At 38.9% G+C, this 17065-nt stretch overlaps 2 protein-coding genes across 5 annotated transcripts in view; both read right to left on the bottom strand.

Moving 5' to 3' along the window:
• The window catches only part of LOC122827824 (rapamycin-insensitive companion of mTOR-like), a 34005-nt gene extending 23044 nt beyond the window's left edge, over nucleotides 1-10961 (bottom strand). For all 4 annotated transcript variants that reach the window (XM_044110873.1, XM_044110874.1, XM_044110875.1 and 1 more), the window contains exons 1-11: nucleotides 10897-10961; nucleotides 10724-10771; nucleotides 8302-8399; nucleotides 4221-4285; nucleotides 3829-3960; nucleotides 3549-3612; nucleotides 2441-2567; nucleotides 1254-1423; nucleotides 892-959; nucleotides 519-586; nucleotides 334-416 (exon numbers count right to left, since the gene is read on the bottom strand). In XM_044110873.1, coding sequence (XP_043966808.1) covers nucleotides 334-416; nucleotides 519-586; nucleotides 892-959; nucleotides 1254-1423; nucleotides 2441-2567; nucleotides 3549-3612; nucleotides 3829-3960; nucleotides 4221-4285; nucleotides 8302-8399; nucleotides 10724-10771; nucleotides 10897-10945 — 972 coding nt within the window. In that variant the 5' untranslated portion in view covers nucleotides 10946-10961. The remainder of the gene's footprint in view (nucleotides 1-333; nucleotides 417-518; nucleotides 587-891; nucleotides 960-1253; nucleotides 1424-2440; nucleotides 2568-3548; nucleotides 3613-3828; nucleotides 3961-4220; nucleotides 4286-8301; nucleotides 8400-10723; nucleotides 10772-10896) is intronic.
• A 514-nt stretch (nucleotides 10962-11475) lies between these two features.
• Nucleotides 11476-15863, bottom strand: lg03h5orf34 (linkage group 03 C5orf34 homolog). The gene is made up of 11 exons (XM_044110871.1): nucleotides 15520-15863; nucleotides 15356-15445; nucleotides 13710-14036; nucleotides 13367-13629; nucleotides 13198-13290; nucleotides 12458-12578; nucleotides 12286-12377; nucleotides 12131-12200; nucleotides 11970-12049; nucleotides 11840-11886; nucleotides 11476-11753 (listed from the first exon to the last, which is right to left on the bottom strand). Exons 1-11 carry the CDS (start codon nucleotides 15769-15771, stop codon nucleotides 11569-11571), a joined length of 1620 nt encoding a protein of 539 aa, XP_043966806.1. The 5' UTR covers nucleotides 15772-15863; the 3' UTR covers nucleotides 11476-11568.
• Nucleotides 15864-17065: the final 1202 nt, after the last annotated feature.

Below are 17065 nucleotides of genomic sequence, written 5' to 3'. Positions count from 1 at the left end.
AATTAAACTCACTGGGTTGTTTTAACGCATCAGTATATTTATAACCACTTCGTTGCACCTCTGGCTAAAAGTTTATGGTTGTTGTGCTGCAGCAGTGGAATCTCCATCCACTTATCCATCAACTATGACCTGCTTCCCTGTCCTTGCTAGAGGAAAAGCACCCCACCAGAATGATGCTGCCACCACCATGTTTTATAGTCTGCAAACTGTTGTTGCACAGCGTTTTGCTTGCGAGCCAAAACGTCCTATTTACAATAAATGCTTTTGAGAAACACTATGATTTTAAATCAGTTTCTTTTAATTATTTGTAAATGAATGTGTTTCAGTACTCACCCTGACCTCCATATTTGGTATGCAAAGTAAGCCAATTAAAGACTGGATTCCAGAATTTCCAGCCTTGCACAAGTTGATAATTCCTGATTTTAAAAAAAGAAAAGATTTTTAGATCATGATCCCCTCAGCAAAAACCAGGCCGTTTTCTTTCCTGAAATAATCATTAACACAAACGACTCTCTTACCAGACCAAGAACGAAATGCAGCGACTATCGCCATCCTGCTCGACAGGAACCTGGATTCTCTGTCTTCCCTGTAACAACGGAAAAAGATGCACATTCAAAACCGGATGCTTTTCTTACAAAAACTGCATCTTGACTACCACCATAAAGCAGAAAAATATAAACTATGTTTCTCAAATAATCAAACCATTAGTCAGAAATAAATGCCAAACATCCATATCAACAGCCATCATGTTACAAAGACTCAGTGCATCGTTACCCTCAGCTTCTGTATTGTATGTTGTCACCAATGGTTGAATAACACACTTGATCCTTTTGTTTCTGTTGTAACACTTCAGCTCCTCATTCCCCCTCCCTCCCCCCAACACACACTTACTTGAGCTGTCCTTCAGCTGTGTCAGCATTGTGTCGATAGTGGAAATCAGTGAAAGGTGCGAGGATTTGCTGCAGACAGAGCACAAAGTACAAAAATACGGATGAACAACAACAGAAAACATTCTTCACCATTTTTAGCAATCAAGCTGCTGCCTGTCTTATGTGACGTATGCAATGTGATCGGTGTGTCTCTGTCTTAACTAGATATTTACAGACAATGGGATTTAAGAGGAAAGGTTGTAACTAATTACTGTAAACTCAAAGCTATGGGGGCAACCTAAAGCCGATCATTTCCGATGGAAACGCTCGGTTTAATTTATATACAAGCTCTCACTGGGTTCAGGTCTTTGTAAACACACGTACCTCGAGCTCCACGTCAACACGCACATACTGGCGGGTGCACGGGTGGTTGAGCAAGTGGAGGACCGTGGTGATCAGGGCTTCGTTGATCCGACTGAGCTGACAGTCGATGACGCTCTTGAGGATTGTGCTTAGACCTCCGCGTTTGGCCACCACCTCTGGGTTCTTCAGGGCTAGAAATAGGAACAAAACAACACAGTTATACTGGAAGAGCTCTGAAAATTTTTAAAAACCGGGTGTATTTCACATTTTATCACAGTTGATGGTTGCTAAAGACTCAAACTGTAGGAGAATTTGTCTTAACATATTCTGTTCTTAAAGCAGAATCAAGTCCACATTTTCTGCACCTTGCAGTTGTGAAGTCATCAAACCAATCGCTGTGATTTTAAATAAACCATATAAGCAATAAGGAACGTATTAAAGTCTTTATTGACTCTTCAAAAGTATCTTGAGACAGGGAATAGAAGAAGTTTAGATTAAAAAAAGTTTAAAAATGTCTTTGGCGCTTCCTCTGGGACAGACTAATTAAGAGAAGGACATCGCTAACTGAGTTGGGGAAAAAAGCAAATATGTGATTATTTGAAACATTTCTAAAAATTTAAAAAATTAAAAAATCATCCTTCCTTTAGTAGAAGTTCCACCTGTACTCTTTGCAGCAGAAAAGCTCAATCTTAGTCTCATCTGACGAAACTACACAGTTCCAGTTGTTGTCCCAGTAGTATTTTTAGCAAACTCGACACTTTTGTGAAGGTGTGTAGATATCATCAAATGGTTGTTATGGAGACTTTGTGACCCCACGATGACACGCCTTCCTGCCGTTTTCCAGCAAAGAACTACTATTAACATCCTCTATGTATGGAGACAAGATCAACATGAATCCTCCATCTTTGTTTGTCACAGCTCCAACAACCTTAAACATTTAAATATTTCACTGGCTGGAGAATTAGGCAGCTGACTTCTGAGGATCAAAACACATGTGAGTTACTTCAATGTTTCTTGCTTTATCCATTATGAAGAGAAGCTGCAGGAAATGGGCGGGGACACATTTAAAACATGTAGGACAATAAACACCAGTCACCAGAGTGGCCTAAAATGGGTCATTAACAATCCCCTCGTGGTGTATCCACGTGCAGAGTTAATAACACTTTAGACCTGTGTTGTGATGTTCCACCCAAACGTCAAGTCCTCACCTAGCTCACATATGATGGCAACGGCAGCGCGAACCATGCGATCCCTCTCCTGCAGTCCGTCTGTACCGATAGCAATTAGAGAATTTGCGACAGAGGTGGGGAACAGCATCGCGTTGACTGTGATTATCTGCAGAGGGAGGAAGAAAAAAAAAAAAAAAAAAAGCATTGAGCATCTCAAAGCAAGTCAATACGTTAAGCAAAACACATTTACATGGGTTAACTACACAAAGACTGCTGTTTCTCATCTTTTATTTCTGCTAATGATGGTTTTCCATCACTATTACAAATATTTTAATATTTTAAAAAAGCATTTACAAGGCAGAAATGCAAGTTTTATGAAAATAATTCTTAAAACTTTCTTAAAGGTTGTTATTTTCAAAAAGTACTTTTCATCAGACAAACACAGCTCATCGGAGCAAATACTCTAATTTATTAAATGCCACTGTATAATACAAATAAAGGTAAATATTGTTTTTTTTTCCAATGATAGCAATGATAATATCGGATATCAATAATCGCCCCATACTTTCATTTTATCATGGCCAATAAATAGGAAGAAATTATAATATTGATGTTGTTATGTTTGCTTGTTAAATCTCTAAACAACTCAAAAAAAAAAAAAAAATTGTGTACAATGAGAAAGCGTAAACAACAGCGAGACATTAAGACAGCCTCAACTAAAATGTGGTAAACCCGAACATGTGTGCAAGTTTCACAAGTGTAGAAACTTCTGCAAATCTATTAGTTCAGCTCTATTTGTAGCCAAAAGAAGTTTTTTGCTTATCATTATGGAGAACTGTGTGTCTACTAAAAGGACAAGATTACTAATTAAATCTATTTTAACTTGAGGCCATGTTGCTGCCTGTGCAGCAGCTCAAAAACGACAGCACTGTGTGTGTAGAAGGTTTACTGTAAACTAGAGAAAGAGCTATAAATAACCTGGGTGGCAGACAAACCCTCTGCACTGACACCGCTGCTGTCCCAAAGGATTGTTCTGATGGCTTTGTGCTGGAATAAGCCTGTGCAGTCGGGGTAAACTCCTCCACTGACACGACAACAGAAATGCTTCCAAGGGACGAATATTTAGATTTACAGACACACAGCTCACCTTTCGGACAAGCCGTAACGCCTGAGTCCTCTCCCCCTCATTGCTTTGCTGGATGTCAATGCATCTGTCAAAATCAAGAGACAATCATTGTAAAATCAGAGCCAGAGAAGTATGTTGACCAAAATATTGCACTGCACAATTCATAAAAACATACGGCTTTTCATAAAAAGAACTAACATAAACCATAAGTTAAAAAAATAATAATGATAATAATAATAAAAAAATCTAATGTGAAGTCATCAAAACAGCCATTTCCCATCTGGTCAAAGCAGAATCTTACCTGGAAATCAAATAATCCACCTGCAGTCTGAGGACCTTCTGCAGCACGTTGGTGTCTCTGATAAGATAGCGGAGTGCCCGCAAACCTGCTGCACGCACTTCCTTGGCCTCATTTAGAAGAGCTAGTCGCAGACTAATGTTTAAAAATAACAAACAATAAATATATATCGTGGTTAGAGATGCAAGATAAATTACTCTACAGAAGAATACATCAATCGCCAAGAGCTATATAAAATACGATCCTCTTCTTTTCATGTAGCGAGTCATAAAATTATTGTGAATGAGTGGCACAATTGATAAGCCTCCGACTCAGGCAGCTTAACAACACCACTCCTAAGAATTTATAGAGCACAAACTTCGGCGAAGAGAGCAGGATTTCCAGACAGTACGCACCAAACGATGATTTCCTCATATGTAAACCCGAAGCTCTCCTCCCGATGTCCAATGTTGCAAAGCAGCTGAAAGACAGAACAAAAAGACAAACGATTAAACGAGCAAACATCACATTTCAAAATACGAATGGTTCCAGAAATCTTCAAAGATGATCTGAAGCCAACTTTCAGAGGCCCCACAATGTCTTAAAATGTGGATTACATCAAACTTATTTCCATTAGTTTTTCTAAAATTAGCTGTTTAGTTAGTCAATTAGTCCAGGATCAAGTACAGGGTAGGCAATCAATTATTGCAGTAAACAACTTTAGGTTAAACATTTACAATCTTGAAAATGCAAGAAAAGCTTCCACATAGCTTATAGTGGTCCATTTACCAGTATAAGTGGTAAATGGACGGAATTTAATTCAGTTCATTTAATATTTCTGAATATTTCTTTGATTTTTTTTTATGTTTCGGATGTTTTCTAGTGTTTCAGAACATTTCCTATTAAACTTAAAATAATCCCTAACAGTTGTCTGATTAATTCTCAGAATTTATGATGTTTATCTGGACAGAGTGATTATCCAAACTTTATGGTAGGAAACACCAAGCATATCACAGCTATACAGCATCGTGGTTCCAGTGTATCGTGCGTCAATACAACAGAAAAACGTTATCGGGCTCAATAAACTCAATGCTGTTGCTCAAAACGTCATAATATTTAATTGCTAGTGTTCCAGCTGAAGTTTGCAGCAGAAAGGAAACAGCAGCAGCCAAACTAAGAGTACAACATAGCACAAAATATTCACTTAGACTCTCAGCAATGGAATAAAGTAAAAATCAACGGGACAACATGTATGGAATACACTGCGAAATTACAAAAATAGACTGATGAAAGCTATAAAATTAAAGGGTACCTTTAAAAGGTTAGAAATCCTTTTTAGCTGTGCATATGACATGGCGTAGAATCAGAACAAATACTCTTCTAGAAAGATAATTTAACCATTATTAATTATGCTATGTCATCAGCACAACTGTACTGCTCAACAGCACTCAATATTTGAAGTCAATTATATTTTTGAAATAATCTGAAATTTATTGGTGCTCTCCTGGAACCAACACAACAATTTCAGCCATACTGTAAAGTTTACATAAATTAAGTCAAGTGGTGTTTGTAATGTTCCTCTGATGAGGGTAAGCTGTTCAGCCTACGGGTTGTAAATTGGAAAGTAAAAGTAACAATCACATGTTCAGGAACAAGTGAAGCTTCTCACCTTCGTCGTGCGGTGCTCATCAGTACCACGTAACATTCATGCTTTCATGAATGATAGTGAGAAACACATCAACGGAGATGGTTAAAAGCAAATATTTTTCAATAATTCATCTAGTTTTTTTTCCTTCTTCTTTTTTTAAATGCCTCTGGTTACATTCTGGCTATGTGCGCCTGTTTTGAAAACAAGGCCAGCCTTGACCGTGTTGTTTCGCTTTCAGCCTAAAGCTCAACCTTTTAGCAGTTCCCTCACAGCGGGTCATTAACAGGAACTCCTGCAGCGCTGGCAACCAGCAGACCGGCTCAGCAAACACTACAACACGCGACAAAGCAGAGAAGTCCCGGAGCAAAACGATGCTGCTATTTTAGAGCTGCTGACTTTCTCAACGGTTTCTCCGGACAACCTGAAAGTGGGAACAACTGTCTGCCACTCCATCAGAGCAGCTCAGCCTCCCACTAAGCAAGCAGGCATGCTATTAGTTTTACTCTAATTAGCCATCAAAGCTGGGCCTACAGGGTTTGTACAGGTTTCACCAACTCAAATTTAAGACTTTTCAAGATATTTTTAAGACCATTTTTGAATTAAATTTAGCACCTGTATCACAACAGAGATGTATAAAAGCAAACCATGGGACTCTCAGCAACAGCTTTGTGCTTCTCAAATCGCCGTTAGCTAGGAGCTAATGTTTGTTTGCTTGCTGCCTAGCAAATAATTATTAGACGCTTGTTAGCCTTAACCTCCTTGAGTCACAGAAAGCAGTGAGTGAAGATGTCTGAGCACAACTCCAACTTTTTGCCTGATGGAAAAGTCCCGCAAAAAAAGAAAACCTGCGTCAAATTTATGAGATTAAACAGACCTGCGATTAACGTATTTAACGCCTTAATTTCAACTAAATAGATTTAAGACTTTAAGCTTAATATAGCAGTGAGAGATGGGTTAGAGCTAGGTTTAATCTAGCTCTGATATCAGAGCCTAAGCAGGCCGTAGGAGAGGAGGAGGAGATGGGAAAAATAAACAGCCATGTGATGCTCTCCATGGGGGATTAGGTCACCCCAGCAGTCCAGAGACCCTTATAAGGAATCACAGTGATAGTGCTTCAGCAGAAAGTCGGTCGTAAACAAGCGTGTCAGGCTGCAGAAACGGAAAGAACTCACCCACAGTGATCTGTGCAACAACAAAGCCAGCTCCACAATGCTCACTCACTGCAGAGGCGCAAACAATTGTTTACAATCCATTCATAGCTGACAGTTGGAGGCGAGGCAGTGAAAGGCAGTGGGCTGACAGAGGAAAGCATCTGAGCAGAAGCAGGAATCAGTGACCAAGCTCTGAATTAGCCAGTTAAGACTAATAAAAGTATGAGCTTCTAGTTTTGTTGCTTTTATTAGACAGAAAAAAAAAAACAACCCAAAAAAACAATTCACTTTCTTCAGTATTCAACCTGCCAATAATCAGTCGCAGACGATCAGTAGAGAACCGATGCGCAATGGTAAAGAAAATAACCAAATCGGACACAGCAACATTATGGTCATCTAAGAAGGTGTTGGTGCTTTTGGCAGTGTGGGACGTCATGAAATGCTGTAAACATTTCTTTGGAACTGATGAAATATCGTGGACCAAAACCCTCAGATGACGCGGTTCCGAAAATCGGAACCAACTTGAACTCAAGCAACTTTGGTGCTGTTCTTCTCAACTTGTCCTGCAAACTCTGGGATCTTGATTTCATAATAAAATTCTAATTTTACTTCATTTTAAAAGAGTCCTTTTTGTCCTTGCCCCAGGTGAAACGATTCTCATGTTGTCTCTGGTTTAAGAGTGGCTCCCTCTCTCCACCGTCGTTTATTACTGCTGTGTTAAACAACCAGCGGTGATTGTGAATGCAGCACAATCCTAATCAGCTGATCTTTCACACTAGCTGGAAAACTTCAGTTAACAGCAGCTTTTAGAGCAAGATTTATTAACACCGCCTGACAGTGTTAGAGAACACAGTCAGAAATTGTTTGGATTTAGTAGAGATTCACTTGTTGAACTACTGAGTATAAAAAAATCAACTTTTTTGGTATTTATTTAGATGTGCAAAACATTAGAGTGAGGCCACGGTTATATAGAATGTAAAATTCTCCTAACATCGAAACAGATTTTAAAAATAAGCATATTTTAATTCAATGATAGCCAAGACAAACGTAAATAAATCTCTCTTCTTTTTTTTTAAGTCACAAAGCTGCACAATTGATCCCTGGAGCTCCCGTTACATTAACTTGTCAACATCACAGTGACAGGCACAGTTGGACCTGCTGGCAGCAACACCCGAGGGAGAGGGGATCAAAGAGAGGTCAGCGGTGACGCTACAGAGAAGGACAAGCTAATTGGTCTTAAAGGTTCTTATACATCAAACAGGAACAAGAGGAAACAACGAGATGTCCTGTTAGGTCTCTGCAAATTAGCAACATTGGCCAGAGAAAATAGCAGTTGATCCCGCCGCAGAGACCACGTCTAACGCGATTAGTAGTTCTTCAGCTTCTGCCTGGAAAGTATTCCTTGTTTGATGGCAAACAAGAAAAAAAATCAGTGTGAAACGTTGATTTGGTATTTCTGTTTTTCTGCTGCCGTCACCTCATTGCTCACACACTAATCGGCAACACTTAAATGACTCCGTTTGAGCAAAAACAAAGAGCCGCAAAAATGAGTCAGACGGGCATTCTCAACATTCACCAGACTTTTTTTTGTCAACAGTAAGCTTGGTTTATAATGCTTCAGACAGAACATTTCATTCCCATTTGGTCACCTAATAATAAACAGAATGTTGAAGTGACGCATGAAAAAGAAAACCGTACCTTAATGAAGTTGTTCAGGTGGCCAAGCTTTCGCATGTTACTGACTCCATGCGATTTGGCCACATTTTGGAGGATTTCACGGAAGTTTTCAGATGGTTCTGCATGGGAATGAAAAATTAAATCCAGCGTAAGTAACAGAAAAAAAAAAGAAACACAAACTGGACTATATTGTCATAATATCAGTTGATGGACAGCAATTGCTTTGTTGTAGGAAGAATGTGGGTTCAACTTGCTGGACTAATTGAGTGCAAAGGCTGAGAAATGCAAGTAAAGTAAAAAGGCCAAGACTACAGCAACAGTTCACAGCTTTGTTGCCAGTTCCTTCCACGATTGTTGAGCTGGCTGCTATCGTAAATCATTCTACTCTATTGGTACAAAGGATTACTGGGCAGCCATTGTGTTTAATAAGAAAAATCACTCAAGACAAAAACACTAAGACCATACCTCCTAAAAGATGTATTAGTGGGTTTTTTCTCTGAAAATATTTGTTTTTATTTTACAAACAAAACCTAATCAGGTTGAATTAAATATCATCAAAATGTTGGAAAAAAAGCTATAAATAAAAATGTCCTCAAAGATCACAAGTTCTTCAGAATAGCAGAGCATTTTTGGTATTTCAGTTTCCCATGTTATAAATAAACAGACATCAGAGGAACTCTTAAACTTTTCTGTTTCGTTTTTTACTTTGGCCAACGTACCTTATGGGATGCAGATACTAACATTGTTATTACCAAACACTTTTCCTATAGCAAAAAACTGACTTTGAAAACACTGCATTTTCTCTTTCCTAATTTCCATAGCAGTCAGCCATTTTCTTGCAGATATCTCCATTGATTTTAGGTGGAATTTGTAAATTCTCATTTTGACTGATTCAGTTTTTTTCTAAAGAGAATAACACATAGAAAAAAAAGACTGTAGCTGGTTCTTTGATAAATGTGTACTTTTGAATCCAGGCAGCAATTTTTCATATCCACTTATTACAGGATCATAAAGAGCTGGTGCCTATGTACAGCAGTTATTATTGGGTGAGAGGCAGAATACACCCTGGACAGGTCACCAGTTCATCACAGGGCAACAGAGACGCAGGACAAACAACCATCCGCACACGCACACACACACACACACACACACACACACACACACACACACACACACGCACACACACACACACAAAGGCAATTTGGAGTATTCAATTAACTCAGCAGTCATGTTTTACACTGTGGGAAGAAGCCAGCACACCCGGAGAGAACCAGGATTCGAATCCAGGACCTTCTTGCTACGAGGCAAAAGTGCAACCAACTGCTCTTATTTTGCATAAATAAGAAATAACAATGATGATAATATTCAAAAGTAAGAATACCTTTTAATCTAAGTGAAAATTAAACAAATATTATACTCATTTATGCATTTCTCTTTAACCATAGCTGGATTGCTATTAAACCAAACAGAAGTTTAACAGCAAGCTGTTAAAGATGGTGTTTTTAGTGATTAAAAATGGTAGTGGTTCTTATGTTTGATGCATTTCATAAATAAGAAGGAATTAGATTTTTTTTTGGCATCTGGCCTCCAGATGAAGATCACCAGCGGAAATTGGTCGGTTTTCAATCTCAGGCAATGACTGGTGGGTCTCCAGCACAAAATGCTAATAGGTAATCAGTAAAGAAAGTAAGTGTTTTTTTTTAATTATCAAACACAACATAAGAGGGTTGGACTAATTTTAATATATTGACATAGAAATGGGTTTTATTATTAAATCTCAAATATGTTTGTCCACAATTCTAGGTATGTGGCAACTTATTATATCCAAGCAAGAACAAATATTCATTTAGAAATTCGCCATCAGTGAGTAGCTCATTGACTACAACACACTCAATTCCTTAACGACACGACAGGAATCATAAAATCTTCAGGAATGTGGGTGTCCAGAGCAGCTGCTCTGTGTAAACAATCAGGTATGTTGTGTTTTCGCTGCAGACGTGATTCTGACCTGGCTCAGCAGCCGTCAGAAAGACCTTCCCATGCACCAGTATTCAGCGAGGAGCCAGGAAAACGCCCGATTTTCAACGCAGACAGTCACGACTAATGCATGAAGACAATACCAGCAGCTGTCCGGCCAAATAACAGGCTGCGGTGCCCGGTCACACCGATCAAAACAACAGCGCGGCGTCATGGCTGGTTAGCTGTAGCAGCTAGCTGAAGCTAACTCAGTTCGTTTTAGTTAGCTCGCGGTTGCCGCTTGTTATTATTATTCGTTAGCAACGGGTTAATGCGAAACAGAAAGAAAATGAGTGGTGCGACCAAAGACACAACTGCACGTACAATACTGAGCTTAGCGTTAGCGGGGTTGTGTTTGCAGAAAGTGCCCTCATCCATTTTGAACAATAATCGCTTTCATGGTGATGCGATGAAAGCCTTTGCTTACCTCTGCTCAGATCCAGCGGGACGTTCTCCTCCCCGCTGTCATTCCGACCTGACAAAAACACACATAGCGCATACAGTAAGACACACCTCCGGGGCCATTACCTGCACGGGAACTTGTCTTTTTACAATATGTCGCTGTTACAGCGTTCAATGAATCGAGTTTATCATGCTCACCCCGCATCCGAAGACTCCGGATAGGACGGCCGCGGAAGCTGGCCGCCATGTTTCCAGGAACATACACAACACCGGAAACTTCGCGTCTTATCGCGAGAATACAGACAGTGAAAGTCAGACGCCGCAAATCTCCTCCGCAGACCTCAGATAAGGACACTCTTTTTTTTTTTTTTACTGCACTCTAATGTAAACGTGGACAAAAATACCAGTGTGAACGCCTTATTTTGATAATTTCTGGTTCATATACCTATTCTTTACATGAACAAAAATATATCTAAAAAACCACATTTATAATACTATAACTAGCCAACTATAAGTCCACAACTATCAAAGAATACCTACATATTTCTCATACATATGGACTAGTTACAACTGACTAAACTATATACAGGCAAGAGTCCACACTGCTATATGGAATGCAACACTGTAATACTATAATGCCCACTAAACGTCACACAAACAACAAGAATCCTGGAACGGAAGTTGTTAGACTCCAGTTTTAAGGGCCTATTAAGATGATTAGATTGTTCTATTGCTCCACCATTTGTTTATTTTGACAATTAAACACAACATAACAAATTTAAATAGAAAAATCACTTTATTTCAGATTCAATTCATACATGAATTCCAGTATATACACGTCACAGAAAAGGTGAAAATAATAAAAAGTTCTCAGTTCAGCGTGGCAGCTGAGATGAGAGCATCGATTTCCTTAATGGCTTCAGAGGTTCTCTGAAGCGCTTCAGCAATGTAATCCTCATTCACCACTTCATCCTCCTGTGCGATCTTTGAACTTGCTCCTTCTGGGTTTCGTTGCTCACTTTCACTTCTCAGCAGGCGGTTGTTCTCCAGCAGAACTGAGCACAGAATGCTAAAGACTAAACCTCACTGCATTGTATATTTTCTCAAACATTGCATATTATGCTCTTTGATAAAAAGATACAGTTGAAACGCTTTATCTTCTCCAGTTCTGCAGCAACAACCTCCGAACTAAAGTTGAAGTGTGAAAACAGCTGTTAAAAAAGGGAGCCGCCCCTTCCCCTTAAAATTAAGTGATCTGAAAGACAACTTACGGACTTCCAGCTGTCTGTGGCATCTTCACTGCACTGGAAGGATTTTGCTCAGGTCGTATTGTTTTAGAAATACACTTGTCCTGCAAACACAATTTTATTACAATAAACAAATTAGAAGTTTTAACAAGTGCTAGAACTGTAAATGTAAACAGATGTAGAACCTGTTGCAGGCAGGTGTGTATGACGGGAAACTTTAGTAAACGCTTGGCCTGGTTATAACAAACAAGAATCCTGTGAGAAACATAGGCGATGGTTAAAATGCTGAAAAAAAATGGAAGTTTTATACGCCCCAAACTGGAGAGAAGTGGCATCTTACCTGCTGGCACGGCTCACAATGGAGCCCACAGGGTACAACTGTCCAGGTGTATCAGGGGGAAGGCTGCTTAAATGGTACGTTGTTTCTCTTCCCTGAGCAAAAGGCGGCAACAGTTGGGGACCTGCATCGCTTTGATTTCATAACATATTTGCAATGAAAGACTGGAATTGACCTCCTCAGAGTGAAGCCTGGGTTTGTAATGAGTAAAATAAGAGTTTAGGACACCGTTGGAGCGGATCACTGAGCCGTCTCCTGGGGAAACCTCCACCACTGGGATTTCTCCACTCAGTATCCTACAGAGCGAACATGAGGACAGAGAATTATGGCGCAAATCAATCCCACTTAAATTAGAAAATTTTAAGACACTAGGGCTGCAACTAACAATTATTTCAGTAATCAACTTATCCCTTGAGACGTTTTGTCTAACACATATTTACAAACAAAGTTGTTTTTATTTTAAATACAAAATTTACAGATTTTCTGTACAGTTTTGCCTCAATTACTGCCCCAAAATATGTTGATTGTTTCACCAAATTGCCTTTTTAGGGTCTGCATATTCCAGTTAACTATTAATGTATTACTAAATTAGTTGACGATTATTTCAATCATCAGTTAATCCTGATTAAGCCGAGGCACTCTGATCAAAGATTTCCAATCTCAGTTTTTGTGAAGACCTGCTGATACCACATTTCATCTATTTCCTTTAAGACCATAACTGGGCAAATTTAGGCTCTGTGAAAATTCAAGGTTTGCTTAGGTGGTAAAACCCACTTTTTGCCAATAATCAACATCAGATGAAACAACTTTCATCTGATGTTGAGATGAAACATCAGATGAAAGTTAATGCCTCCAGGTAAACTGAGCACAATTAATACTTATGCAATGCCTACTCTTATATGCTTCTACACGCACCTGTATGTGACTCCTTGACACCATAATATTTTTACAAGCTCCGTTGGATGATCTGATATTTCTTCTTCAACCAGAGATTCTTTAATCTTCCACCTAAAAAGCATAAATATCAAGCTAAATTTGGAATTTAACAGAATCAATTAGTGCCTTAAATAATTAATACACAAACCTGTGCCAGTGAGGTGACGGACATGTAAGAGGAAGAGCCTGGGGAAGCTGGGAGTCTCTGTCTTTATCATTTTTGTCAGATTTGTTAATCTCATCATCAGCTTGTCTGGATTTACTCAGTTCTTCAGATTTAGTATCTTTACTGTTAGAGAGACGGGACGTCCAGTGAAGCCGAGCCAAGGAGAGAGGGTAGGCCCATGTGGGATCAACGGCAAAGCAAGAGTGATGCTGTACAACTGTGGCGGCCTGATACATCTGCTCAGGCTGAAAGCAGAAGAGACGTTGAATAATGATAATCGTATCAAACATGAGTTTAAAGCACAATGATATTCTAAAGGTAATACCTGTTGTTGAGTAGTGCTGGTAAGATGTGAGGAAAAAGAGTTTGCTTTATTTGACTCCTTCCCCAGATGTCTCTGATCATTCAGACTGTTTGCTTGCTGCTGACTCTTCAGACTGCCATCAGTTGTGTTAAAACTGCACGCAATTTGGTGCTGAGGCTGGCTCAGGTTACACGTGAACTCGACAGAGAATTCTTCACCAGACGGCGACAATGTCAACATGGCTCTACCGTCCTCTGACCTGACTACGATCTCACCTCCAGGTCCAAACTCAGGCTTGTAAGACGAACACTCGGCCCATTTAACACCGGAGTCAATAGTGTAAAAAGGCTGTCAAAAGAAACCCATGATGTTTAGATAATTTCACTCAACGTATAGCAAAATTAAGGTATACAAGTGTATGTATTTTATTAATTCAATTCAATTTTAAAAATTGAAACTATAACTCAAATGTTATTAGGCTGCATTTCATATAGAGTGATATATTTTTAGCATTTATTCCTCTTCATTTTGACAATTATTAATTACAACTAAAGAAAAGCTTAAATTCGGCTACTATGAATATTAGAATCTTACAAATAAAAGGGCTCTTGATAGAAAGATTTTATGTTATAGATATGTTTTATGTTTATAAAAATATCACTTGTATATGTGAATTTCTGGTGTATTAGTTCATAATATTAGTTTAAAATACAATAGAAATACTGGTGAAAAAGTGGTGCTATGTTAGAGCACATAGCACCAGTTTTAAAGTCCCTACACTGGCTCCCAGTAGCTCAAAGAAGAGACTTTAAAATATTGTTATTAGTTTATAAATCACTGACTGGTTTAGCACCACAACACATTAAAGATCTGCTGTTGTTGCATCAACCTTCCAGACCTCACAGGTCTTCTGGTGCTGGTCTGCTCTGCTTTCCCAGAACCAGAAATAAGTATGTAGTTATCTACCCAAACGAGGAGAAGCAGCATTCAGCTTCTATGCACCACAAATCTGGAACAAACTTCCAGAAAACTGTAAAATAACTGAAACACTGACTTCCTTTAAATCTCAACTAAAAATCCACATGTTTAGAGTTTGAAACATAATCAATTACAAATGTAACGATGGCATTTGACTTAATGTAATGTTTTGATTGTTGATTCTATGTTGCATGACTTTGTGTTTGTTATTATGTAAAGCACTTTGAAATGCCTTGCTGCTGAAATGTGCTATACAAATAAAATTTGATTGATTGATTTATAATGTTGTTAAATGTTATTGGGGCTCATGTTTGTTTTCTTCATTATTTGACAGAACCAGAATATGCACATTAATTATATTTTTGTCTGAATACATAATTTCTAAAAACAAAACTCTTAAAAAAATCTTATTACAGTCAGCTGCTGTACTTGAGTAATTGTTTCTTTTTAAACATATCTTTTTTTTACTTCCGCTTGACTGATTTATTAAAAGGAACGCTAGTCTTACTTGAGTTTGGAGGTTATCTACCAAGTAATGGCAAATTAACAGAAGTAAATACTTAAAATATAACACTACGTGAATCACAATAATTTATTAGAAAAATGTGAAATAAATAACTTAAAAAATAGATTCTAATCTATTGAAATGCACATGCTTATATTTTGAGATTGAAGTGGACTATCCGCACCTTCCTGTTGTCAGCAGAGATGAGCTCTCCTGGAAGGTATGGTCGACTGGCATACTTATTCCTGAATTCCAGTGCGGTTGCCATTAGCGCCTTCGAAAACAAAGTGAACCTCGTTGTAATGCCTGAGATACAAACAGAAAATAACACTTGAGTGTTTCTTCTACCTTAAAGGCGCTAATAGTGAACCTGGTTCTCTGTCGGACTCGCTCCGTGGGCTGTAGAGGATGTCCGAGCGGGTCAGGGGCTTTAACCAGTACGAATTCACTGCCACACGGTGACAGCTGTAAATGAGCTCCGTGTCTGTAATGAACTTCCACGGACTCGTCCTCATACATCACCATCGCACTGACGTCCTCTGCGGTTCCCATTGTGAGGGGTCGTGCTTTCAATAATAAGCCAGACAGAGAAAGAAACATAAAACAAACTGACAACGTCCTCAGGTGGAGCCGTTTGACTATTGGCGCGCTGTAAGCGAGGGAGTCACGTGACCGGAAGCATCTTCCTCTTCTTCTTCTTCTTCTTCTTCTTGTTTTTTTTTATGGCGGTTGGCAAACAACTTTTAGGTGCATTACCGCCACCTTCTAGACTGGAGTATGGATCAGATGTAAAATCACTATAATCTTCCCATAATACCTGTTCGAGCGTCTTCCTCAGTGGCTTACTGTAGGATTACAGCAACATAGTGCCACCTACTGTACAAAAGACGGTACGACATCGCTGTGATGTACAGTCATTGTCTTTTCTGCCTCCTCATTTGTTCTTAGCAGAGGCGCATTTAGTCATATTAGAGCCTCGGGTAAAACATGCACACATTTCCAATCTGAGTAAAAACATTTGACTAATTCCTGTTATTGGCAAAATTTGGAAAAAGTGGTAGAAGGTAAGTTTAAATCTTAGTTTAGGTAGTTTCTACAGAGACAGTCCTATTAAAGGTATTCAATTATTTTTTTTATACTGGGCATTATTGTTTACTTTTGCTGCTTGACATAGTGCAACGCTTCTCAATTCCAGTCCTCAGGCCCCACTGCTCTGCATGTTTTAGATGTACCTCCATTCCAGAACAGCTGATTCAAATGACTGCATGACCATCAAGTGCTGCAGAAGCATGTTAATCATCCACATATTCAATCAAGGTGTGTGGCAGAAGGGAAAAACTCTAAAACATGTAGGGCAGGGGTCGTGACCAGAATTGAGAAACATTTACATAGTGTAGCATTTGCTGTAGATCTGTATCTATTTAACAAGCCACATCAGGCTGTTTTTTGGCTCTGTCAGCCTGGGTTTTTTCCTGTGTACTGGATGGGTTTCCTTGTGAAAGCCATGCATACTCTATGTAGGCTTTTGTAACACCTGGGGTTCCACAAGGGTCAATGCTTGGTTGATTATTTTCTTTTTGCATTGAGTAAGGCTAGTGTTCAAAACCTGGAAATAATTTTTGATTCTGACTTCACCCTGCACTCTATTAATAATTAATTACCCAACTGACCATAAAGAAGGGGATGGGATGTGAGCATATAAGTGTGCACAGTTTGATGGAGGAGACGGGCTTTTTTGTGCATTTAATTAAAGAGTTTCAAGAAAAAAAAGTTGGGTGTATGGTGTTCTTCTGATGGCAAGTTGTTTTTATGACCAATATATGCAACCTAGGTTCAAGAATATTTTGAAAGCGGATCCTAAGGTGTTTTAGAAAAGCTTGACATAAACTGCTTC

Source organism: Gambusia affinis, linkage group LG03, assembly GCF_019740435.1.
Source record: "Gambusia affinis linkage group LG03, SWU_Gaff_1.0, whole genome shotgun sequence".
NCBI lineage: Eukaryota > Metazoa > Chordata > Actinopteri > Cyprinodontiformes > Poeciliidae > Gambusia > Gambusia affinis.
This window is presented reverse-complemented; position numbering and strand designations above follow the sequence as displayed.

Coding starts and splice junctions, on each gene's coding strand:
- lg03h5orf34 (XM_044110871.1), bottom strand. CDS start 15,771: ATGTTTCTTTCTCTGTCTGGCTTATTATTGAAAGCACGACCCCTCACA. Junction 13,630..13,709: donor CCAGCACTACTCAACAACAG/GTATTACCTTTA, acceptor TTCTGCTTTCAG/CCTGAGCAGATGTATCAGGC. Junction 12,201..12,285: donor ATTGTGAGCCGTGCCAGCAG/GTAAGATGCCAC, acceptor TGTTTCTCACAG/GATTCTTGTTTGTTATAACC.